Genomic DNA, 26872 nt, shown 5'->3' on the forward strand with positions numbered 1-26872 from the left:
ATTAACAGACACATTCCCCACCCATAATGAGCTCCTCAGTCTAGAGGATGAGTTTAAACTGTGGAATGTCAGAGGCAGAAGTGCCTGCCACGGCTGACGAAAGAGGCAGCAGGCAGCGGAGTTTCTGAGTGGTTCACAAACCTCAACCACACCCCAAATTGCCCAGTCAGGCCAGAATGAAAATAATAATAATAATAACGTTGGTATTTGTCAAGCTCTGACTATGCGCCAAGCCCTGGAAGCAGCGTGCCCTGACGGAACGAGCGTGGCCCCCGGAGTCGGAAGACCTAGGTTCAAATCCTGATTCCACCACTTGGCTGCTGTGTGACCTTGGGCAAGTCACTTAACTGCTCTGTCCTTCAGTTACCTCATCTGTGAAATGGAGATTAAGATTGTGAGCCCCATGTGAGACAGAGATCATGTCCGACCTCACTATCTGTATTTCCCCCAGCTCTTAGCGTGGTGCTTGGCACAAAATAAGCCCTTAACAAATACCACACAAAAAAATCCGAAGGCATAAAGGAGTCGTGACAAGCAAGATCCTCCTGGACACACCCCACCCTCAGCCCCACAAGACTGATGTACATATCTATAAATTATTCATTTATGTTACTGTCTGTCTGCCTCTCTAGACTGTAAACTTGTTATGGCCAGGGAACTTGTCTTCTAGCTCTGTTGTATTGTAGTCTCCCAAACACTTAATACAGTGCTCCGGCACACAGTAAGTGCCCAGTAAATACCATTGATTGCTTGATCCTGGACTTCTGTGAGGCTTCAGAAACCTCGATTCCAGCAAAAACCTAGCAAAAACCTGATGGTACCTAACGGGGGCTGGAGGTTTCTAAGGAAACAGAAATATGGATTAATAATGTTTACCTCCTCCAATCCTAGAATCGCACTTGTCAGATTTTCTATGGTGTAAAGGATTGATTTGCATCTAATAAGGAAATTAACGTTATCGGTTCCTCGACGTGAAACTTTTCTATGCTTTATTAGTTGCAAAATCCAGAGTGAATACTTCTGTATATATTGGATGGTTAAAATACCATAGCTTGTGGCTGGCTGTTTGCCTTTGACCTGCTTGTAAACAACAGGGTCACCCATCTTGGGCTGATTGATTTCCTGTTACTTTTATTAATTTTTTAAAGTGATTAATTAAGCTGGAAACTAGCTTTAAGGATAAAATCTGCAGTATTGAGATCTAGACACTTCTCCCCTAATTTGCCTTTTATTAGTCTGATGTCTAAGCGGTGTTAGAACAGAAATGTGGAAGTCATCATTCATGATCGGTCACTTGCCCCACATCCCCGAGATGATTTCAACTAAGCCATTTAACCCCTGCTTAAGAGAGGATAATTCTGCCTCCACAGGGATGGTAAACGTATTTACTTCAGTGAGCTGATTTCAGATTTTTCTTTATCCTTGGGCTACTGAAGCTCACTCTCTCCCCCATCACAACTCTCTAAAATACCTTAACAGCTAATAGGACTAGAGAAAAATAATTTGATGCCAAAGTCTCTGGACCTAGGAAATATGAGTGCGAAATCCATTCATGTAAGCACTCTTTAGCCCAGTGGAAGTTGCCGGCGTTCTCAAGCCCCCCTATAAAAATGGTACATGAGTAGGATTAGCCAACTTTGTGTCCTTCTTCCAAGGAACCTCCAAAACAAAAAAAAAGACACTCACATGAATTACTTCAGCTCCCATCACGGTGCCACAGAAGGAAACGAATGCAATAGGTGAAGAATCTGTGGCATCATAACAGGTGTTTATGTCTATGGAAGATCAAGTGTGATAAAGGGTTTCACCCTATCCCTTAAAGGGGTTTCATGCTACTGGTTGCCTCAGCAATGTTTCTTTACAGTAAAAATGGCCCTGAGAAGCAGTTTGTCTTTTGAGAAGCAACATGGCCTTGTGGAAGAAGCACGAGCCTGGGCCTCGGAAGGACCTGGGTTATAATCCTCTCTCCGTCACATGTCTGCTGTGTGATCTTGGGCTGTCACTTCACTTCTTTGTGCCTCAGTTACCTCCTCTGTAAAATGGGAATTAAGACTGTGAGCCCCATGTGAGCCATGGACTGTGCCCAACTTGATTAGCTTGTATCTACCCCAGAGCTTAATACAGTGCTTGGCACATAGTAAGAGCTAAACACATACTGTAAAAAAAGTAAATGCACTAAATCATATAACTTGAGAGTGGAGTTGCGAAGTCTTCCAGAGGTCATCCCAAAGTTAATAGCCTAATCTTTTCTTTAAATTCTCCACAGCAGTCTTTTCATCTTATTTTGGGGTTGGGTTCCAGCATCTATCAATTCATATAGTCAAATAATGATTCTTGTATAACCTAAAAGCTTCCAAATCTCACCTACGTCCTGCCTCTGGCCTGGAACTCCTTTCCCTTCCGTATCTGAAAGATGATCACTCTCCCCATCTTCAAAGACTTATTAAAATCACATCTTCTCCATGATGCCTTCCCTGACTCAGCCCACGTTTCCTTATTTCCCACTCCTTTCTGGGTTGCCCTGGCACTTAGATTTGTACCCTTTATTCACCTGACCATCCACCCCACAGCACCTACGTACATATCCGTAGTTTATTTTAATCATAAGCTCCTTGTGCTCTCCCAAGTACTTAGCACCGTCCTCTGTACACAGTAAGCGCTCAATAAATACGATTGAAATATGATTGATTACAGTTTAAACCTACTACTCATTCTTGTCCTCCCTTCAAGAGAGTAGCAACTTATTGACATCCGTAAACTATCCAAAAATTGGTATTTATTTTCATCGTAAATTCCATGACCGTGGTTCCTCTTCTGACATCTACTGGCACTGGAGAAATCCAATGTTTTTAATCCTCCCAGTAAGCATTGTCCTCCAAAAGAGGATAATCTATTTTTACAGACTGAGCAACTAAGCGAGTGAAGCAACATAGTCGAGAGGACTTAGAGAGTTAGCAGTTGGAACCGTGGGTTAATTCCAGCTTTGAAGAGTCTTGGGTTTTTGCTTTCTTCACTAGACTTGAGAAGCAGCATGGTCCAGTGGATAGAGCCCAGGCCTGGGAGTCAGAAGGAACCGAGTTCTAATCCCAGCTCTGCAACTTGTCTCCTGTGTGACTTCGGGCAAGCCACGATTTCTCTGTGCCACAGTTTCCTCACCTGTAAAATGGGGGTGAAGACTGCGAGCCCCATGTGAGACAGGGACTGAGTCCGACCCTGTTTGCTTATACCTACCCTAGCACTTAGTGCCTAGCACACGATAAGCACTTAACAAATACCCCAGTTATTATTTTTGCAATTATTAGTCTTGACTGGTTTCCATTCCATAAGAGTTAATATGTAGGAGGAAGCAAGCTTGTTGGATGCCATGATGATATGAACGTGAAAGTGCAAATGCCATCTGGCTCTTTCAAATCACTTGGGTATTTTCCTCCTTGTCTCAACTGTGTTGTTGTAACATAGCGTTTCACATGGTTGAGACTCCTGTTATTAAATTGCAGAAGTCAAGTTAAAGTTGCAAAAGTTTCAAAAACTGACTCAGTGACTCAACGAGACTAGCAAAACTGGCCCCCAGTTGTCCTGAACATTTAAATACATGCTTCAAGATCTTGGTGCCGCTGAGTAACTTAGCTTACATTCATTTAATTTTTGCTACTTGTGCAATTTAAACTTTTCCCATGTGTACTCAACTGAGACAAGAATCTTGCCCTAATATTAGCAAAGCAGCTAGTCTTCTCAATCATTTGTTTTGTCTTTTGTGCATTTATTTTAAAGGAAAAGGAATGAAAGTTTGAAATCTTTTTAGTCCTCCAAGAATGCTTGGGTGAAAGTTTCTTGAACTCCATTCCATTTCTCTAGTTACCGTATTTCATATTTCACTGATCTTTTGGACAGAGTGTATGAGGGTGTTTGTTAGTTGTTTCAGAATCTGTGAAGAAATCCCCTAGAAACTCTGAACCCCCAGGTGATGCATAATGATAATAATAAATGATAATGGCGGTATTTAAGCACTCACTGTGTGCTAGGCAGTGTACTAAGCGCTGGGGTTAGATCGGGTTGACACAGTCCCTGTCCCACATGGGGCTCACAGTCTCAATCCCCGTTTTACAGATGAGAGAACTGAGGGCCAGAGAAGTGAAGTGGTTTGCCCGAGGTCACTCAGCAGAGGAGTGGCAGAGCCAGGGTTAGAACCCGTGACCTTCGCATTCCCAGGTCCATGCTTTTTCTACTGCACCACGCTGCTTCTTGGACCCCTGGTCTTAATGAACAGCTGGATCTAAATATCCTAAGGGAAATGGGAGATTGAGCAGTTTTAAAATTGATCTCTACTATGTGGATAGTCCAAGAAGGATCATTCAAGTAAAGAAATCCATTTTGGAACTAATTGGATAGCTCTGATCTGAAAGTATATTTCAGGGCCTGAATGATCTCTCTGGGCTGCTTACCTCAAGCAAATCAAACAGGCAAGTATATAATTATTCCCTCTCGATGTGAATCACCCTTTAGACTGGTACATCAAGACTTGAAAACTTGGCGCTTTGAGGTATTACAGTTTAGGTTCCCGATTTGAGTCACAGTTTCCGATTTCCCCTTGAAACGTTGTGGCGTCTGTAGTTATCGTCAGGAATGTACTGGGTATTTGGGACCCAGATGCTGAGTGATATAGGTTCTCATCCCCCACTTCCTTCTCCATACCGCTCCTCCCTTCACTCTGGTTTGTTTACAAGGCAGACCATTTTGACTGGTTTCAAGTTTTATCAGTTAGTGTGGTCTAGGTGAAAGAGCATGGGCTTGGGAGTCACAGGACCTGGGTTCTAATCCCGGCTCTACCGCTGTAGGATCTTGGATAAGTCTCTGTGCCTCTGTTTCTTCATCTACAAAATGGGGATTAAATACCTGTCCTCCCTTCTTCTTAGACTGTGAGTTCCCCGTGGGTCCTGATTACTTTGTAACTACCCCATTGCCTAGAAGAGCGCTTGGCATGTAATAAACTCTTAACATATATTACTACTATTTTTATTAGAGGGTTATTATTAATAATGAACTATCCAAAATGCTTAGTTGATAACAGAACCGTGAATACCCCAGAGCTGAACGCTGTGGGTGTTATGTTCTAAATAACACAACTTACTGAGTATCCCTGGGCATGGCATTTCTCTCACACTGAGTTGTCTTGACATGGCTTGAACTACAAATGTTACAGAGTTGATTCTCTCGATTTTTTTTTTTCTGATCGTCTTTTGAACAATATGTCATTGTTTTTGAATTGGAAACTCTAAGTCGAGATAAAAACTTCTAAGTCTTAAATATTGCATAGAAGCAGTTTTGCCTCACTATTAAGTATAGGGTTCTGACTCCTAGCAGGATCCTGATATATTCCGTGATGTATAAATTTCAGGTTCCCATTGAGAGGGATTCAGCTTCGGCTTAAGAGGCTGGGTAGGAATTTAGCAGTGTTCTTCAGTGGCAAGTAAAGTGATGCTGCCCGTTCATTATTCTGCTTTAGCCCTTCTCAAATGTCATTGTCATTGTCATGTTGACATTCATTTGGTTTTTCCCAAGTATTGTTATGCAAATGTAGTACCCAGAATGCCAGGACTAAGCCTTGTTTTCACCTCAAATGTGCCCACAACTGGAAAAAAAAATTAGTAGTTCTCTCTCTAAGTGCTATCCAGTTCTTCCTCGGAAATAATTGCCTATGTTTCAATATCGCCCAAGTGCCAGCACCACTGCTACATAAGATTTCATGGCATACTTGAATAATGGATGCAGCAGGAGAAATGCCGTTCTCGCAGTGTGTCTTGGTAAGCACCTCTGAAACTCCCAGCATCTGTATGTGCTTATCTGTAAAGCAGATATTTTAAGATGCCAGTCTTATTCCTCATTCAGATGTGGAAATAAGAAAACATTACATAGGAACATAAAAACCTATGCTATCTATCCACAAACAGTAGTAGGAGCCCTCCCTTTTTGGCTTTCTAACTTTCATCACACATGGAGTGTCATGGAGAAATCCACACTTGTTCACACGTGTTAAGGAACCTCCCCCAAGGCTTTGCATGATTTAGCCACCTCCCTCCCCCTTCCCCTCTTCTCCGTGCCAAGGGAAGATTACCAGCCCAGCATCTGTGCATGCTAATAGGGTATTCCTAGCACTTACAAATTAACTTTGATTTCCTGTGATGTGGAAAAACGCCTTTACTACTGGAGACTCAGCTCAGTGTATTCCCCCCCAGTTTGTTTTCCTGCCCTGTAAAGCTGGGTTTAAAACCATTAAAATACACCCTAGAGGCTCCATTGAGCTCCTCAGGGGGAGAAAATGTTGTATATACATGGAAGATGACACTGCTATCATTCGTTACTACCATCCTGTGCTCCTTATTTAAATTGGGATTAATTAGGGCTAGCCTATACTTGAGGACACAATGGGCAGACTTTTTTTTCCCCCTTGAATTGCCTCTAAAGGCATCGACACCCTCTCCTTTTGACCGACACACTCCACAGCTTCGGCAGCTAAAGCAAGACCTTCTTTGACACTGTTTCTGCCACAATCCAGCAAACATTTCCTGGATTTCATGGGGCTAGTGAAACAGAAGGGGGGAAAAAACCCCCACACTTTCCTCCCGTACTTATAAGGAAACAAACCACTGTTTTATTCTCTTGGAATAACAGATCCAGTAGTCCCAGGGTGCTTAACAACTTAAGCAGCAGTCCCTGTGAATAGATTTGTTTTGGTTAAGTACCACTTCTGCTAGTAATCTTACGCACCACTGCTGTGGTCTCACTCCCTGTAGTTCGTTGTTTTACCTTGTTTCTCACATATTTTGACTAGAGGGTATTTCCCCTCTTCCCTCTGCTCTCCAGCTGTCAGTAGTTTACTCTTGAATTCCAAGTTCTTATATGCCACAGGGAAAGAAGGCTACAGACAGGAACTCATGAATGTATCAGACCAAGACTAGAGGCCAGCAGAGTCGCTCCGGTGAAGCAGTGTGGCCGAAAGGAAAGAGCTCTGGTCTGGAAATCAGAGGACCGGGCTTCTCATCACCATTTGCCTGAAGTATGACCCTTAGCTTTGCTGTGCCTCAGTTTCTTCTTCTGTAAAATAGGGAGGAAATACCTGTTTTCCCACCCCCTTAGACTGTCTGACATAGCTGTGTTATCCCACATAGGGACTGTGCCCAATCTCATTACCTTGTATCTTACGTTGTGTCAATCTAAGCACATAGTAAGTGCTTAATATCATCATCCTCATCACTCTTACAATCATCGGTGTGTACTGAACGCCTATGAGGCGTAGATTCCAATCTGTCCCTGTTGATGAAGAAAGCCACCACCTGCTACAGTTGAGTATGTCAGTTGAAATGTTATTAGTTTTTGTTTCTGTTAGATCATTAGGAGGAAAACCCACAGAAAGGTGCTTAGTTCAACCGTGGAAGAAGGCTATTTTGTTTCAGATCTAAAAGCTACTGTTTATTCAAATTAAGGTTCACTTTTAGCCTTAGAAGTGGGATGCTTGTTTGGATGTCCATAAAGAGTAGCCCTCTAGTTACAGGAGGAGAGATTGGAGCCAGTTACAAAAGTCCTCTTGGCCTTTTGGACAGATGCTCCTTCTGCCAGAGTGGAGAAATAGGGATTATTTTCATGTGGTTCCCAGTGGATGGTAAGTGCAACTCATGCCTAGGCAAGCATCTTCTAGGTTTCAGATTCCCTGGTGACTTTTTCAAATTTCACCCAAGAGTTGTATACTGATCTTCCTTGAGAAGATGGACTTTAAATTCAAGTGGAAGAAAATAGATTGTGTTCCCATTTAGAAGGTGATTTACTTTTTGTTGACAGAAAAAGAAAATTAGAGCGAAGTCTAATGAGAACAAGGGATCAATATTAACTAGTCACCCCCCCCCCCCAATCCTTTTTGAGAAGTGTATTAGCTAATTTTTGCTGTACCACTCCGAATATTAGTGAATTAAGGACAGAGGTTGTGGAAGAGGTTGGTTGCCAGTTCTGCCTCAATGATTCATTAAAGTGGAGCTGAAGGAGAGGAAGTCACCCTCTCCTTGGATGCAGGGAGTGTTTTATTGTTCCAAACAGCACTGTGAATGCCAATGATTCTGAAGCTGTGCAAAAGACTCTTAATGAGTTTCAGCATTTTAATGTACTGCAGGTTCCCAATTGTACAAATTTAAGAAGCTTAGCAATTGGGTATTTCCTGAATAATAGCATTTATTTTATACTCCAAATTCACTCGGGAAAGTTTCAATAATATCGCCTGCTTCTTCAGTGTAATAGTCTTAGAGGGCCTAATTGACTTGAACAGTGGAATTGGTCCTTTAAAAAAGCCACACTTTTTGATTAATGAGCCCACTAATAAATCATTAATCTTTTTAGTTCATATATGATTGGACTAGAGCAGTGCCCCCCCCCCCCACCATGATGTATACCTAGATGGTCCCGCTGACGTACTAGCCATGATATAAGGCTCTCAACCTCGCTTTAATATCGCCACCTTCAACAAATCTAATGTGCCAGCAAGTACAGTCTGGATGTAAGGGAAAGTCCCTAGAATAAATTCTGAATATCATCACTGTTTTGGAAGGATAACTGCTTAGACTTATTCAGTTCCCTTCCTCCTGGAAGAACCTCAGAAAATTTAAGATTAAGACACATGGAAAGCGTTCCTCTCTCTCACCTCTTCATCCCCAAAATGCAAGTGGATGAGGTTCAACTCTGCATACTTGTAGTATTTCCCAGAGGTTGGTGAGGAATCAGTGATATTTGCTGAACACTTACCGAGAACAGACCACTGTACAAAGCAAGTTAAGAAGGATGTTGCCCAGAGGCAGGTGGGATGTAAGTACAAATTCATGAAGGCCCAGGGATTTATGCCCGTTTCTTCAGATAGTATTGTAGCAACAACCTTTACACAGTGAATAAGGCCTCCAGTTTTTAAATGTGGTATTTCAAACAGCATGGCTTAGTGTATAGAGCATGGGTCTGGAAGTCAGAAGGTCCTGGGATCTAATCCCAGCTCTGCCACATTCATTCATTCATTCATGTCCGCTGGGTGACCTTGGTCAAGTCACTTTGGTCCTCTGGGCCTCGGTTACCTCATCTAAAAATGGAAATTAAGAGTGTGAGCCCCACGTGGGACAGGATCTGTTGTCCAACCTGATTAACTTGTATCTACCCCAGCGCTCCAAACAGTGCTTGGCGTGTAGTAAGTGCTTAATAAGTTCCATTAGTATTATTATTACTTCACAAGTATCATTATTTATATTATTATTATTTCACAACTAACTCCTTTATTCCCACTAGATTATAAACTCCTTGAGATCAGAGATCCTGTCAACTAATTTATTGTCCTCTCCCAGGTGCTTACAATGCTCTGCACACAGTAGGTTCTCAATGAATACTATCGATTGATTCCCTACTCCCCTTTCTCCCCCTATCATTTAAGATTTCCTTGAAGCATGTAAAAAGTGGATCAAATATAGAGTAGAGATGGCCCCAGAAAGTGTCCAGTAAAGGTGGCTAAGATGGTCTTCATTCATTCAGTAGTATTTATTGAGCGCTTACTCTGTGCAGAGCACTGTACCAAGAGCTTGAAATGTACAGTTCGGCAACAGAGAGAGACAATCCCTGCCCAACGATGGGCTCACAGTCTAATCGGGGTAGACAGACGGACAAAAACAAGACAACATAATCACAATAAATAGAATCAAGGGAATGGACACCTCAGCCTGGGTGCTGGCAGCTGCAGTGGAGAGGAGAGACTCTGAAATCAATCACTTAATGGCATCTACCGAGTGAGCACTTTCCGAATATACAGAGCACTCTAAGTACTTGGAAGAGTAGCAGCATGATTAAAAAGATAGAGCACGGTCCTGGAAGTCAGAATGACCTGGGTTCTGATACCAGCTCCATCACTTGTCTTCTGTCTGACCCTGGGCAAGTTACTTCACTTCCCCATGCCTCAGTTCCCTCATCGGTAAAATGGGGATTAAGATGGCAAGCCCCGTGTGGGACAGGGACTCTGTCCAACCTGGTGATCTCGTATCTACAATGCCTGGCACATTGCAAGCGCTAAACAAATGCCATAAAATAAGAAGAGTGCTCTAAGTAGACCCGATTGAAAGAGTTACTGTTCCGCCACCTGAGTGTAAGCACCTTGAGGCCAGGTATCATATCTACCAACTGCTGTTGTATTGGACTCTCCCAGTAGATTGGTTGATTCTGCTCTGCTCCCTTAGACACTACTATGAAATAGATGACGTGGCTCAGTGGAAAGAGCATGGGCTTAGGAGTCAGAGGTCATGGGTTCTGATCCCGGCTCTGCCACCTGTGAACTGTGTGACTTTAGGCAAGTCACTTAACTTCTCGGGGCCTCAGTTACCTCATCTGTAAAATGGGGATTAAGACTGTGCGCCTCATGTGGGACTATCTGATTACCTTGTATCTACCCCAGCGCTTAGAACAGTGCTCAGCACATAGTAAGTGCTTTACAAATACCACCAGTATTATTATTAACAAGAACTACTGTAGCCATGTACCTGTGTATTGGAATATGTTGCCTCCTCTATTTTTCCCCTTCTCTCTCTGTCTCTCTCTGTCTCTCTCTGTGTTCCTTTCTCTTTCACCCTGAAAAACCCACTCTTTGTTTAGGTTGTCTCCTTTTTCACCCTTTTCTCAATGTCTCTTTCAATCTTTCTGACTCTGTCTCTATTCCTCTCCATATCACTGTCTTTCTGCTGCTTTTACAGTCTCTGCTTCTGTCTCAATGTCTCTGTGTCTCTCTCCCTTCTTTCCTTCCCTTTGGCCCCACTCCATCTTACTTGGAGCTCCAACTAGGGTCACCTTAAGGTGGAGAGGCATGAAACTGGAATTGTTCCACAGGGATTAGCTCATTTTGAGCTTTCTGGTCGTCTTGAAGGACTTGGCCTGATAAACAGGACTTAGCGTCATTTTGAGCTATGACCTGTTTATCAGGCCAAGTCCTTCAAATTGACCAAATAATCGGTCTGGTGCCTCCCTTTTTCATAGTATTCATTAAGCACTTGCTCTGGGTCAACCACTGTTCTCAGAGCTGGTTAATTAGGTCAGATCCAGTTCCTGTCCCACATAGGGCTCAAAGTCTAAGTAGAAGGAAGAACAGCTGCTGGATTCCCATCTTACAGTTGAGGAAACTGAGGCATGAGAATTGACGTGCCCGAGGTAAGTGCTCAATAAATGTCGTTCATGCTTCACGATGATGATGACGATGATATTATAGTGCTGGGCTTGTGAGACCGGGAGGACAGTAGTGTTATTTACCGTGATAGGAAAGACAAGGGGAGGACGGGGTTTGGTGGGAATTTTACCTCACTTGTCCACTGTAAACCATAAGCATGTGTGTGTGTGTGTGTGTGTGTGTGTGTGTCTATATTCATATGCCCCCAATGACTTTATCTGGTTTATCATCAGCAACAGCATGAATTGAGCACTTACTGTGTACGGAGTAATGAACAAGGCACTTGGTAACATAGAGTAAAATTAAATGACTCAGGCTATGCCCCCAAGGTCTTACCTTCTAATGGAGGCAACAAATGAGAATAAACTGCCCTTGGTCTTACATATTTGTCATCATTCTTAACCTCAGTCTCCCACTCATAGATAACTAAGATCTGGAGAATGAAAATGGAGCTTTATTATGGTTTCTTTCACCTTGGACTGATGATTAGGAAGCAGTGTGACCTAGTGGAAAGGGCTCAGGCCTGCAAGTCAGAGGACCTGGATGCTAATCCTGGCTCCACCACTTGTCTGCTCTGTGACCTTGGGCAAGTCACTTAACTTCTCTGTTGCTTCAGTTACCTCACCTGTAAAATGGGGATTGACACTGTGAAACCCATGTGGGACATAGTCTGTGTCCAAACTCATTAACTCGACTCTACCATAACGCTTAGTACAATGCCTGGCATATAGTGAGTGTTTAACAAATATCAAAAAAAAAAAAAAATCTCTAGAAGGGTTGCTCCAAACTCTGTTAAGATTCAATTTCTGGAAAATGCTTGGGAGTAGGTTCAGTCCTCGCTAGGAAAGTTTGCAATACAAAAACCATGGGATGTGCCTTCTTCAGGAGGACTAACAGAGTCATAAATGCTTTTAAATTTTAAATTTAATTTAAATTTTAAATGTTTGGAAGAGCTTGAGTTCATATGAGAAGTGTCTGCACAGCATCCAATATGGAGCACACATTGTTTACGGAAGTTGTTTTCAGATGAAAATGATACTTGGCCAACAAGGAGTAAATAAAATGAAGGAAAAAAAATTGGAAGGCTATCAAATTCCATAGAATTTTAAAATTAATTTTAAAGAAATAGCCCAATCTAGTCAGTGAATAGAAAATATTTGGGCAAGACTGTTATTGAACAACCAGGGATTTTTAAATAAGGTGAAAAGCAACATGACCTAGTGGATAGAGAATGGGCCTGGGAGTTAGAAGGACCTGTGTTTTAATCCTGTCTGTGCCACTTGTCTGCTCTGTGACATTGGGCAAGTCACTTAATTCTTCTGTGCTTCAGTTACCTCATCTATAAAATGGGAATTAAAACCGTGAGCTCCATTTGGGACGTGGACTGTGTCCATCCTGATTAGTTTGTATCGATCTCATGCATAGCACATAGCGTTTAACAAATACTCCAAAACCCCCCCAAAAACCTAAATTCCAGCTTTATTAGACCAGTCTCAACTACGAGCGATACCGGTAGAAAAATGAGTAGAAGCAACTTCCTTTTCTCTTTGGTAAAAAATTTCCACTTGACCTTTGTTGGGTCCATATGAAAGTTAACATGTAGAAATCGATGATGCATCATATTTTTAATGTGGCATCTTTTAGAAAGTTCTATGAATCGCTGATGTAGTTTCCACCTTTGACATTGGGGTTGCTTAATAATTCTCAGTTGAGTGCGATGTGAGATTGTTTCTAGGATGCCATAGAGATTCAGGCTAGTCTAATGTACCTAGAGTGGTTGGTATTAAAAAGTTCCAAGTGATTGTATAAACGTTGCGGGAAGAGGTGAATCATAGTTTTCCTTGCTGGTCATTGTGCAAGAATCACACAATGTCTTGTTCATGCTCAGACATCTTGGATACAATTCATTTTCGACCGTTATATCCCTGAAGATTGCCACCGGCGTGGTGAATCAGCCAAATAGAAAATACTATTTATTTTTGTTTTCCTGTATTGAGTGGTTCACTATAATTCTGATCCGTATTTCCATTTTGTGACTCTCAGGGCATTGAGTAAGAATCAAAAATACAATCTGGGATCTAACAATGTAAACATTAAGGCTATAGAGATCTCAATATTATAAAATGTTAATTTAGCATTTTCTCACAGGAAACATACCACTTCAGGGCTAGGGGTACTGAGACCAAGAGTCCGGGAAGTAAGCCTGAAGTAAAAAGTCAAGGGAATCCAGGACAGCAGTTTGGCCCTGATCCCAGGAAAACAGGTTATGAAAGTGAAGAAACAGAGAGCCCCAGAATTCATCTCCCCATCTTGCTTCACACCTCAACCCATCTATAATTTAGTTTGTAGGAAAATGCAAGAAAGGTTGGTTCTGTTTGGACCAACTTTTCATTTCAAAGAAGCACATCCAGCCACTGAATACTCAAGTCCTACAGTTGTTCCATAATTTACAGTATTTTAACAAAATTACTTAAAGTTCCCCTGTTGTATATATTAATTTCTAAATTGGCATATATTCATATATTATTTTTTCTTCAGCATCATGATTCTGCAACAGTACAGTTTTTCTAAATAAAATGGATGAATTTTAAGTGAACTTGTCAGTTTCTAGTTGCAGTTTTCAGCAGAATTAGCTGGTGTAGGGGGTTATTTCGATGGGAGCTTTAAACTTGGGTGCTCTCAAGGGAAGGTTATTGCTGTGAAACAGTAAATCCAGTTTTCGGTACTCCTGGTGGATATGGCCCAGGGCATTATTTTTTTTCCAGTACTGGAGTGTTCACTTAGGTGCTTTTCACTACTTTTCACTCCCTCCCCAAATTCATCATCACTGGTATTTATTGAGCACTTACTATGGGCAGAGCACTGCACTAAGCATTTGGAAGAGTACGGTTTGTTATGGTGCTCTGGCTATTTGAAAATGCACACGTTTTTAAACCCCTTTGGATTCCCCTTTCTGCCGGCTGCATCAGGATAGATAGCAGAATCACTCAGCCTAAATAGCTCTTTATGTGAATTTCCAGACAAGATCGCTGGGACTTTGTTTATATAATTAAAATAAGCTCCCACAAAGAAATACATTCGTTTTCTTGTTGGCTGGTGATCCCATTGGATTAAACTTGTCTCTAGGTCAAGAGGTTAAGTATGGAAAAGCACAAATACAGTTTCTTAAAGTCACCTTTAAAATATAATTGTTTCAAATGCTAATAATTTAGTAATCCTGAAGTTTAATGATAATGTCCCTCAAATATGAGGGCAACAGTTCATTATTGTCATTAGGAATATTGTATTGTTTTCACATCGTTGTGACTTTGGGCACTTAACTTCTCTGGGCCTCAGTTACCTCATCTGTAAAATGGGAATTAAGACTGTGAGCCCCACAAGGGACAACATGATTACCTTGTATCTACCCCAGTGCTTAGAACACTGCTTGGCAACACAGTAAGCGCTTAAGAAATACCATCATTATTATTATTACTATATACCTATTTCCAGTATGCCTGGTTTGTTGCCTACTTTGGAAAGCATATTCATTCATTCATTCAATTGTATTTATTGAGCGCGTACTGTCCATCCATAGGTTAATCAAACACTCCCACTAATGTAACATTTTAGTTTGGTGTACGTTGTAGCTAAAACTCTCCTGAAGCATTCACTTGTCTGGCTGTCTGGAAAATGACTCAAGTGACGCTAGTAAAAGGCAAATGCATGAAAAACATATTTTGGCAGGGCATATTCCTTAATAGAAAAGCTAAGGGAAAAGGAAGTGATTGCTGAAATGACTACACTTAGGTGCACATTTGTGGAAAAAAAAATCTCAACAGTACCTACTTTCTTCCACAAACCAAGGTCCAATTTGTATCCCCCCCTTTTCCATGCGTTTTTGGTGGAATTAAACCAGGAGCAAGGAGCTCTCTGTTCCATTCCTCCTTTCACAAATCAAAATACTGAGAAGCAGAGCAGTTTGAGATCCTACTTATGGGTACATAGTTTGGTGTGGTCAGAAAAAAACCAGAGGTTAGGTCCCTGACCCTTGCTTTAACTGCTAGAGAATGCTGCTCATCTACTTAACATGGTTTATATAGTTTTGGCTTCAAACTACAAATGATGCTGTGATTCCAAAGCAGTCTGTAGAGAGGGGAAGAAAAATTTTTCTGGGGGAAGAGAGATTTTTCTGGTGTATCTGAGATGTTCCTGTAGATAAAAAAAAATAGCATGGATTATGTTTTCTTAGCCACAAGAGCATTTCTTCTCTCATTCTAGACTCTAAACTCATTGTAGGCAGGGACTGTGTTTGTCAGCTCTGTGTATTGTACTTTCCCGAATGTTTAATACCATGTCCTGCACTGAGCAGATCCTCAAATACCACTGATTGATCGCCACTCTGCAATATCTTAACAACGATACCTATCTCTTTTAAAACTGCATTTCCCTCTGTTGCTGCTGAAGCTGGTTTGTCTCCTTCACTCTTCTACCTTTGTGGAGATTGTTGAGTTGGGGGGAGAGAGACAGAGTGAGATATTCCATAAATGAAGTGATAAAATTAACAATGGATGATGAAGAAGAGATTCACTTGGTAAGAGAAGCAGAGGAGTGAAGTGAGAGAACCCAATTAAGGTGATGATGCCAAATAGAATCTGATGCAGAGAAAAAGTTGAATCAAATCAAAAAAGAGTGAAGTTAAAACACAACAAGCTAAATTTAAGGGTGTGAGAGAGTTGTTGCCTCAGTAAATTCTCTGACCTCTTGTTAGAAAATAGCCTGAAATGCAAAGTCTGTTTTAAGTGATAAAATCCATCCACTGTAAGCTTCAGGCCAACCTGACAAGCAAAAAATTAAATATACAGAAGTGTGTCTTGGAACCAATCTTCCAAAAATCAGACTTAGTTTAGGCTGAAATTGGATTTTTTCCCCAGTTCACCTAAATATTCAAGGAAGAGTAGTGTTTGCTCTTGACCAGGAGAAAGTCTTGCGTATTATTCTGTGAGCATGCAGGTAGGAAGGTAGCAACTAAACCTAGTGGCCTTTCTTTAAAGTTGGAAATAATCATTTGCCCTTGGGTTCAGGGTCCTAACCCAGGTAGCATTACCCAGAGAGCTCTACCCAAAGCCTGATGTATGTGTGGAGGGAGGGAGCAAAAACTCTTCACTGTTGTCTTCAAATCCCTCCATCACCTTGCCCCTTCTTACCTCATCTCCCTTCTCTCCCTCTACAACCTAGCCCACACACTCCGCTCCTCTGGTGCTGACCTTCTCACTGTACCTCAATCTTACCTGTCCCACCATCGACCCCTGGCCCATGTTCTACCTCTGGAGGCCTCCCCAGACTAAGCCCCCCTTTTCCTCAGCTCTCCCTCCCTTCCACATCACTTTGACTTGCTCCCCTTGCTCTTTCCCCCCTCTCCTCTTATAAGCACTGTATACAGTGCTTAAGTGTATATATCTATAATTCTATTTATTAATATTGTTGCCTGTTTATTTGTTTTGATATGCATATGTCTATAATTCTATTCATTTATATTGATGCCTGTTTACTTGTTTTGGTGATGTCTGTCTCCCCATTCTAGACTGTAAGCCTGGTGTGGTCAGGGTTTGTCTCTATTGCTGATTTGTACTTTCCAAGCAGTTAGTACAGTGCACTGTACACAGTAAGCGCTCAATAAATACGATAGAATGAATGAATGTACCTAGTCCTGCCCCCACAGGAAGCCTCTTGATCCCTCCATCTCCGTCATGTCCCCTCTGATCCTTTTGACACTCCAACTTTCTTCCTCTTATCAACTGGATATCCCTTGCACTTAGTTTCTTGTTATCCCAAGTGTGTAGAACTGAGATAAAATGATATATGGTTTCTATTGTTACTCTAGAGTAATTATGTTTACAGAGTAAATTTTATAGTAACTCCTAACTCCTATTCATAGATGTGGAAAGCAGTGTGACATAGTGGAAAAAGCACTGGCCTGGGAGTTGGAGGAGTTGGGTTCTAATTCTGTCTTTGTCACCTGCTGTGACAAGTTACTTAACTTTTCTGTGCCTCACTTTCCTCATTTGTAAAATGGGGGTTCATTACTTTTTCTCCCCCTTACTTTAGACTGCAAGCCCCTTACGGGAAAGGGACTGTGTCTGAACTGATTGTATCGTATCCATCCCAGTGCTTAGTTCAGTCCTTGGAAGAAATACCATAATTCTTATCATCCTTAGTAAGCTCCAATACTCAAAAATTAACTGAATATTTCAAAGATATAAATAAATACAATTTAATCTCTGCACACAGCAGAGTAGCTTGAACTGAAAAGATAATTGTACAGTCCATATGGAAACAAGGAAGTTTCTGCTTCTTCCCACAGCTGCTGTAAAACTCGGGATTCAAAGTCAAATCTGTTCTTTTTCAGTCTTTTCATTCTAGATGCACTTATTGCCTTTTTGCCAACATTGTCCCTGTGTGTGCAAACAAGTTCTTAAAGTGTTAAATCTTTAATTTAAAAGAATACTAAAAATTTAGTGAAATACTCCACTTGTTTTCTCCTCCTTTCAGTTGGTTTTTATCTTCTCTGGGTGTTTTTATTTTTCTTGAAGAGGTCTGAAGCATATCATTGCACTATAGAAAGAATTTGGATTTGTTGCACAGGGTAGCAGGAAGCGGGGATGTGTCATTTGAGTTAGTGCGCTGGGGGAAGATCTTGCCATGTAATATCAGAAAGACCTTGGGTCGGTAGACTAATCTTCCTCTCTCCTTTCAGTACCGTGGCTCTAAATCATGAATATGAGCCCCAGTTTCAGACCATAATGGGATTGTTTCTTTTCCTTTTGTCTTAGCAACAAGAACAAGATCCCACAAATCTGTACATCTCAAACTTACCCATCTCTATGGATGAGCAAGAGCTGGAGAACATGCTGAAGCCCTTTGGACACGTCATTTCCACCAGAATATTGAGAGATGCCAATGGAGTCAGCAGAGGAGTTGGCTTTGCCAGGTGAAACTTCTGTTCTGACTGTACACTTCTACCCCTTTGTCCCTTTATAAATGCTGTCTCCTCTATTTTACTCTGAATTTTTGAGTATGCCCATAATAGTTAAGAGATCAAGTACCCCTATCAGATTGTATATGTAATTTTCTTTAAACTATAGAATATTAATGAGGAGAAATGCATTTCATTAGCTGAAATATCTAGAAAAAATAATTTGTGTGATAAAAATCATATTATTCTTCATCTTTCTCTTCACCATTGTATGAATGTGTATTCGCAAAAACAGATACTTCAATATATGATACAGCTAAAAAATGCCCACTACCTCCATGGTAAAATGTTAAGCAAGCATTGGTTGGCTCAGGAATGGATTTCTTAAGGAAAAGAAAATTCCTCCAAAGGAGAAGGAGGATAGGTATCTAAAGAAGTGGGGATTTTCAGGAAGCCCCAGAGTTCCAGAACTGTAAGATCAGATCAAAAACAGTATTTACCTTGGAATACCCCAGACGGTTGGGCCTGATGTTTGTGGAAGGGAGAAAAGGAGATTATCTACTGTCATTGCCAGGGAAAGAAGAATAGGTTTCAACTTAACTTTAAGGGAGTATTCACAGAAAGGGGATTTCAGCTAGAAATGCAACGATTAAAATGATTGTGCTTGCTGTAGTTTCAAGAAAAACAAAACAGGACGAACTGCAGAAAGAATAAGAAATGGTGCCTAGGGATAGCTAAAAAAACCAGCTTTTGACTGTGTGGGCGCCTTTGTATGTTTATAGTTGCTTTCACTTAGCTGTATCACCTGAACAGTAAAACACATGTAAAATGTAAAAGTGTACTAGAAAAAGAGTATAAATGATAGGATATTTATCAAGTTAAGGGCCTCGTTGTGTTTGCAGTTGCCAACCCCACTGACCTGGAGAATACATTTCCAAGCATGATATTAACTAATTCATTCAATTGTATTTATTGAGCGCTTACTATGTGCAGAGCACTGTACTAGGCGCTTGGAATGTACAAATCAGCAACAATAGAGACAGTCCCTGCCCATTGATGGTCTTACAGGATTATAATTCTAAATATGGTATTTGTTTAGCCCTTAGTGTGTGCCAAGCACTGTACTAAGCCCTGGGATAGTACAAGACAATCAAGATGGGCACAGGCCCTGTCCCCCCATGGGCTCACAGTCTAATTAGGAGTAATATCTACTATATCCTGAATTGTTGTGAGGTGATCACACATTTAGTGGGCAGAAGAAATGCTCTAAGAATGCTTTGAAATGCTGGGAAACGACTAGACAGGCAACTAGACAGGTGACCAGCCAAGAAGCTGTCAGGGGTGGAGAGGACCTCTTTTTCACCAAAGGCATCGAGGAAGAGGCTGACCTTAAGCAAACTATGAGAAAGACTGCTCAGCAGCTGCAGCTGCAAACCCAAAGCCAGCATTTCCTCAACTGATCCATTCTGGGCAGAAGGGCCTGGTGGCGCACATGAGATTTCCCTGACACAAGTACACGCAAAGAAAACGATCACTCTTGGCAGCATTGTCTTTGGACATGAAGAACAGTGATAGATGAAAAAACCATGATCACTACTGAAATGTTTAAAATGCCATTTTGAAGGAAATTGTAAAAGGTTCTTAAGCAGAACACCCTACTGTTAATCGGTAGTCCATAAAAAGCTATGAGTTTATGGGTATGAACTGCTAGGAATTTCCTGCCTCATAATTTAGAGCTTTGTACTGTAAATCAGCTGCTACATAATGGATACCAGAGAGTCTATGTACGTGGACTGACAGAGAGATTGTAGAGTGAAGGAAACACCGCCAAGGTTTGGGAATATTAAAGTGAGAGAAAGGAAAAGGATGGGAAAAATCTGCAAGAGAAGGGTTCGTTGAATCCTAAGAAGTTGAAGACATATCTGCTTCACTGATATTTGTTTTAGAATCTAAACTTACGAGGTCCAGGGACCATGTCCATTTAACTTTCAGGAACTATAGCCAGAGTGTTACTCTTGTGAGCATATAATAGATATTTTTGTTACTGGTGATGATTTTGGAGGCATGTGAGCTCCCAAATTGCTTCGAAAGAGAATTGTATGGGAAAAATAATAGAGAAACCAGAACAGTCTTATGCCACAGCTATACAGTGAGCACAAAATGAGAAGTCAGCTGAGAAGATTGAGGAGCAATTATAGAGGGAAGAAAAGTGTCGTGTTAATGAAATCCAGGCCAAAGGGAGCTGCTAGGAGAGTTGAGTCCCTAACATGATAAAATTTATCACATGTGCTATTGACAGTCTTCAGTGCTTCAGTAATCAGTTAATATCCACATTGCTTTGGGATGTGCATAATACAGAGAGATGCAAAAAAGCCCCCTTAGATTTCAAGGGGTCAAAAGCAAAATTGAAGAAGAAGAAGGGAAGACAGTGGATATTTACAGTCTGATCAAAGAGTTTAGAAAGGAAAAGGAGAGAGATGGGATGATAGTTGTAGTTTGTGGGTCAAGGGAAGTCTTTTTTAGTATAGGAAAGATTGAGCTGGTTTGAAGGTAGAGGGGTAGGAGCCAGGGGAAATCAAAAGATAGCTGCAAGAGGAGATGAATGTGCGAGTAAACATTTTGAAGAGGTGAGAAGGGACAGGATCCATGGCAGAGGTGGATTTAGGGTTAGATTTTTAAGAGCAGAAACACCGCCTGCTCTTAGAGACAGATACCCCCTTGGGAGATAGTTGGGAAGGAAAAAGATTTAAGACGGGGGTTGATGAAGGGAGGGTAGTCCTTGGGGAAACTGGTTGGTCATCTGTATCTTGCCAGTCATGGAGTCTATCATTGTTATGTAGTCTATCATCAGGGACCCGAGATGGAGGGGTTAGAGTAGTGGGTCCTCAGGAGGTAGTTATAGGTTTGGAATTAACAGCAGGGGCAGTGCGCAAGGGAGTCAGTGAGGTGGAGGGATAGTAGTGTGGTTCAACTGATGAAAGGACAGAGTAACAGCAATGGAGGCTGTTGGTCAGGCACATAGACTTCCAAAAGACTCTAAGTATCTGTATTTGGGCAGTTTCAGAAGTATCATTGACTTTAAAGTACTCCGTCAGCTCACCCCCTCTTACTGATTTCCCACTACAACCCAGCCCACAGACTTTGCTCCTCTAATGCCACCTACTCATTGTACCTCCCTCTCATCTGCCTCCCCACCAACTCATTGCCCACGTTCTCCCCTGCCTTAGAACTCCCAGTGTGCGTGCCAGACGACCTCTCTCCTCACCTTCAAAGCCTTGGTAAAATCACAACTCCAAGAGGCCTTCCCCGACTAAGCGCTCATTTTCCCTCTCGCTTCGGCATCACCTGTGCAATTGGAGTCATATCCTTTAAGGACCTGATAGTCACCCCACCCTCAGACCCACAGCACTTATGTACATTTCTGTTATTTATTTTCCTTTCTGTCTCCCCCTCCAGACTGTAAGTTTCTTGTGGATAGGGGCGAGTTGATAGAATTGAGCTCAGTAAATACCACTGATTGATTGACTCAACCAAAAAGTGTCATTACATCTTCTATTTTTTTCCTACAGTCATGCTCCTTAAAGTGACTTTGTAAGATTCACCCCCTTGGTGACATTTTACAGCCAAGTCTTAAACCTTTGAAAATAGACGTTTGTGATGGAAATGCTGACACTCAGGTCCAAACTGCTGCAGCACGAACGTGGGCCAGCAGGGTACTCTACCTGAATGTGGGAAGGCAGTGTCATAAATCAGCCGTCTGGAGAGAAACGACTGCATGTTCATTTTCTCCATTTTCCTATTCCAGAAATGAGAGCATCTGTTCACCTAAAATTGTATTAAAAGGATACTCTGGTGCCATTGGCAAAGACCAACCAGAGAAAAATGTGTTCCCAGTTCAGCCTCCTTAAACAGCTGGCCACAAAGAAACTAGGCAGAAATAAGTTGAAAGTGATTGCTAGAGAACTGGGCCTTTGATTTGTTTACCACCAAGTCCTTCGTTTGGGGTTTCTAAAATTTGATTTGGGTGGAGTTTTTGATAGGTGGCTGTATTTGGGAGTGTGTGATAATTATTCCACATTTTCCTGCAGTCTCAAAAATTCTTTATTCCTTTATTAAGCTTTCGCATGACTTCCCCCTGGGTTCCAGGATCACTAGGAGGGCTTTGGTACCCTTTTTTTAATGGTATTTAATTAACTGCTTACTATGTGCCAGTCACCGTTCTAAGAGCTGAGGTTGATAGATGCTAATCAGCTTGGACAGAGTTCTTGTCCCACATGGGGCTCACAGTTTCAAGCCCCATTTTACCCATGAGGTACTTGTGGTACAAAGAACTTCAGTGACTTGCCTAAGGTCACACAGCAGACAGGTGGCAGAGCCGGGATTAGAACCCAGACCCTTCTGACTCCCAGGTCCATGTTCTATCCACTGGGCCAGGATCCTCCCAAATGTTTACGGTTTCTCCTTCCTCTCCACTTTCCTCCAGCATGGCTGCTGCCTTGGCAGTATCTCTGCCCTCCTGAGAGCATGGAAAAGAAGAGACTTTGGCTTGCAGCATGGCTCAGTGGAAAGAGCACAGGCTTGGAAATCAGAGGATCTGGGTTCTAATCCCGGCTCCACCACCTGTCTGCTGTGTGACCTTGGGCAAGCCACTTAACTTCTCTGTGCCTCAGTTACCTCATCTGTGAAATGAAGATTAAGACTGTGAGCCCCACGTGGGGCAGCCTGATCACCTTGTATCTACCCCAGCGCTTAGAACAGTGCTCGGCACATAGTAAGGGCATGAGAAATACAGTAATTATTCTTTCTTACTAGTCTTCATCTCCTCCCATTCCTTCCCCCTTTCTTCAAACCTTGGCCTCCATTATCTAGGGATGCCAGGGCAACAGATCTGCCCCATGCTTCCCCGGGGCCTCATGGTCTACCAATAATAATCATGGACTGGTTAGGTAATCAGTAGTATTTAGAAATGTTCTATTATCTTTCAGGGTTGACTCCTGTAACCTTTTATGGATTAGAGATGACATGCACACAAAATAAAGGAGAAATTAATGAGGATTTGAAATATGAACTGAAAATACAGTTGTTACTTTTTGACAGTGACACAGACAGATAATTGTATCTGTGCGTTCAGGTTTGACTGAAAAAGTTGATTTAGGACAGTCCAACCATGCTGTGCACACACCAAGGCTGATGCCTGTTGTTCAGATGTATTTGTTTCTTGTTGCACAGTGCTGTTTTGTTTTCCCTCTTAGTCTAGTGATTCCCTCAAGCTCCTCCTTAAAAAGAGCCACTTTCTTTTCTGGATTACAACGTGTCAGGCTGGTGATAGCCACGTATGGTTTGCAAAATTTCGCTACCCAATCTAAAACCGTGCTCTGTTAAACCCTTTTAAACATTTCCTCGCTCCCCCTAATTTTTGGTCACTCAGTTTCAGCTCATTACATGGCAGCTGTTTGGGTATCCTATTAATGTTCATTGTACCTACGTCACCCACCCATCGACGTCTTGTTGAGGTGAATATAGCTTTGATGGTGGACTGGCTTAGTGTCAGGACATTTTTGATCTTGTGTTGCAATTTGTCCTTGCATAGTGAATGCAGAAGACACTAGCGAACCATTCAAATAGCCAGGTAGACACTGGTTGCTGATGCGGGTCTACAAGCCGTGTTGGCTACATCACCAGTTCAAAACTTTTCGGTTTGGCCTCAATTTTGACTATCCTGTTGTTGACCCCTTCTTCATTACAGTCTCCTAAAGGGTTAGTTTTTCTTTTACATTGTATTAATCAGTGTATTACCTAGGAAGCCAAACTCTGTAGCAGACTCTCTCTTTGGCACTAATCATGTATTCAAATGCTAAAAATAATTTCTCTGGTAAAAGCTAATGCATTGCATTGATTTTCTTCAGGCCTCCCAACATGTCTTGTATGTGCATGCCTAGGTAACAGCAGCGGCATGGCCTACTGGCGAGAGCACAGGTCTGGGAGTCAGAATACTTGGGGTCCTCTTCCGGATCAACCATTTACCCACTGTGTGACTTTGGGCAAGTCACTTAACTTATCTGTGTCTCAGTTTCTTCATCTGAAAAATGGTGATTGAGTACCTGTTCTCCTTCTCCTTAGACTGCGAGCCACTAAGCACACTCACATCTATCCATATCCCCTGTGTTTATCCACTTTCTCCCAGAAATCCACTGTGCCGTAAGCAACTTACGGACAGGGTTAGTGTCTACCGACTGTACTCGACTCTCCCAAGCACTTAGTACAGGGCTCTGCACACAAAAAGGAAGAGAATGGATCTATCAACTTTTGTTGCAGTGTGCTTTTCCAAATGCTTAGTTCAGTGCTCTGCATACAGTAAGCACTCATTAAATACCACTGACTGTTCCCCAGCAGCATCACATTGTTGCTGTGTTTCACCTCAGTTTTAAAATGTATCTTCAGCCGGTCACGCTTGAGGTAACCCCACTTAAAGGACAGCCAACTCGATTTGCTTCTATCTACCCCAGCACTTAGTGCAGTGCCTAGCACACAGTAAGTGCTTAACAAATGCCATCATTATTATTATTATTATTATTATTATTATTATAGGATAACTGACAACCATCTCTGTTTCCAGCCATTCTCCTCACATGTCCTTTAATAGAAATAATAATAATAATAGTAGTATTTGTTAAGTGCTTGCTCTGTGCCACACACTGTTCTAAACACCGGGATAGATACGAGGTGATCAGGTTGTCCCAAGTGGGGCTCACAGCCTTAATCCCCATTTTACAGATGAGGTAACTGAGGTCCAGAGAAGTGAAGCGACTTGCCCAAAGTCACACAGCTGACAAGTGGTGGAGTCGGGATTAGAACCCCCAACCTCTGACTCTCAAACCCATGTTCTTTCCCCTAAACCATGTAAAGCCGGTCTTCACTGTGATCCTGACTTGTGATTATATGTTCAGTAGACATTACCTCCCCTCTCAGGGATAAACCTGGAGAGTTTTCTGTGCTCTACCAGTCACGGCTATGGGAGATAGGGTCAAGCAGCGGCTTACCCATTCCATCCCTAGCTTGGGCAGTGGCTAGCGAGTGGAAGGCAATCTGCTACAAGTCCGAACTCACCCGTGCTGGGCAGCAGCGGCACGGGGGAGAGCCGAGGGTGGAGACTCGAGTTTACTGCGTGGAAGGCGGCATTGGTAAACCACTTCCGTATTTTTATCAAGAAAACTCTATGGATACACTACCGGGCAATTGCAGGTAGAGGTGGGGCATTTTGGGAGAGATGTGTCCATGGAGTCGCTAAGGGTCGAAGGCGACTCGATGACTCAGCAGCGTAAGAGAAGACAAGACATTGCCTGCTACAGTAGAATGCTGCTAGGCAGAAATATATGGAGAATGCATAATGGTAGAATTCATTCATTCAGTTGTATTTATTGAGTGCTTACTGTGTGCAGAGCGCTGTACTAAGCGCTTGGAAAGTACAGTACAGCAAGTAAAGAGAGACAATCCCTACCCACAGTGGGCTCAAAGTCTAGGGTGGGGGAGACAGACATCAGTGCAAGTAAACAGGCATCAGTATAAATAAATAGAATAGATAACAGAATCCAAAGCTAAGGCTTTATCTCGAGTTGAAATGTAGCAGACTCGAGCAGGGAGGGCAAACATGCTATTTTACACTGTGCTGGGCACACAATAAGTGCTCAATAAATACGATTGATTTGATTGATTGACAGATTTCAAAGAAACAGGCCCTGCCAATGGCATCGCTAAGCACAGAAAAGCATAATTATGGATCCCGTGGAATCTTGTTTAGGTAACATCGCGCCATTAGATGACATCCTTTAGTAAGAAGGATATACCCACGCAAAAATAAAATAGGTGATATTAATAAGATTTTTTAAGAAATCAGATAGACGGCCGGGGCAGCTCATGGTCTTGCACACGCAGACAGTTGTCTGGTAGTGAGTGGGTTATATTCTTGAAGAAAACCACATTAAAGAAAGCTCAAATTTTTGTAACTGTGTATTGAGTACATTAACAGATACCACGGTCATTTCTTCTGACATTGCATCATGTTCTATTCAGAAAAAACGAGTGTTATTGGAAAGAACATACCTAATTTTGCATTCACGTTCCAGCCAAAACAAGCAGTGAAACATGTGTTGTGGGAGAGCTGACTGTATATAGACATTAGTTCCAGACATTCTGAAGACTCTCAGGTTTGATTTCCCTAGGTGCCATTCTGCTTGACTCCCAGAGGACTTATTGGCCACACTCATTCAGTGTTCTACTTCTTTGCCTGTTAGTAAATCACTGAACAGTGAACTGCTGAGGTAGCATAATTAATTAACAGCATATAGGTCTGTGTCACCGAATAAAATCTATTATTGTAATAGGAACTCGCCGACTTAGGCTGGTACGTTACATAACAAGTCTGCAGAAAACTAAGTTGATAATAAATTTTAAAGTAGAATTGATATGTAGACTTAATAAATTGCTGCTTGCGATCTGTTTACCTGCAACCTGTTGAGGTCAATTGACTGAAAAACTTCTTAGAATAATATGATTGGATGATTCTTTCACCAAAACTGCCTCACTTCATCTTTTTAGTATACCCTGTATTTCAGTGTTGTTGAAGATTAAGAAACAGAATTGTACAATGTATTTAGTAAATATCAAAAGGTCACTTTTGTTTATTTAAAAAAATCACA

The 26872-nt window shown here is 41.8% G+C and overlaps 1 protein-coding gene across 4 annotated transcripts in view; it reads left to right on the top strand.

The window, feature by feature from the left end:
- Positions 1–26872, top strand: part of RBMS3 (RNA binding motif single stranded interacting protein 3) — a 1099136-nt gene that overhangs the window by 854179 nt on the left and 218085 nt on the right. For all 4 annotated transcript variants that reach the window (XM_029070947.1, XM_007671050.4, XM_007671051.4 and 1 more), the window contains one exon: positions 18034–18191. In XM_029070947.1, coding sequence (XP_028926780.1) covers positions 18034–18191 — 158 coding nt within the window. The remainder of the gene's footprint in view (positions 1–18033; positions 18192–26872) is intronic.

This window comes from Ornithorhynchus anatinus, chromosome 8 (assembly GCF_004115215.2).
Source record: "Ornithorhynchus anatinus isolate Pmale09 chromosome 8, mOrnAna1.pri.v4, whole genome shotgun sequence".
Lineage (NCBI taxonomy): Eukaryota > Metazoa > Chordata > Mammalia > Monotremata > Ornithorhynchidae > Ornithorhynchus > Ornithorhynchus anatinus.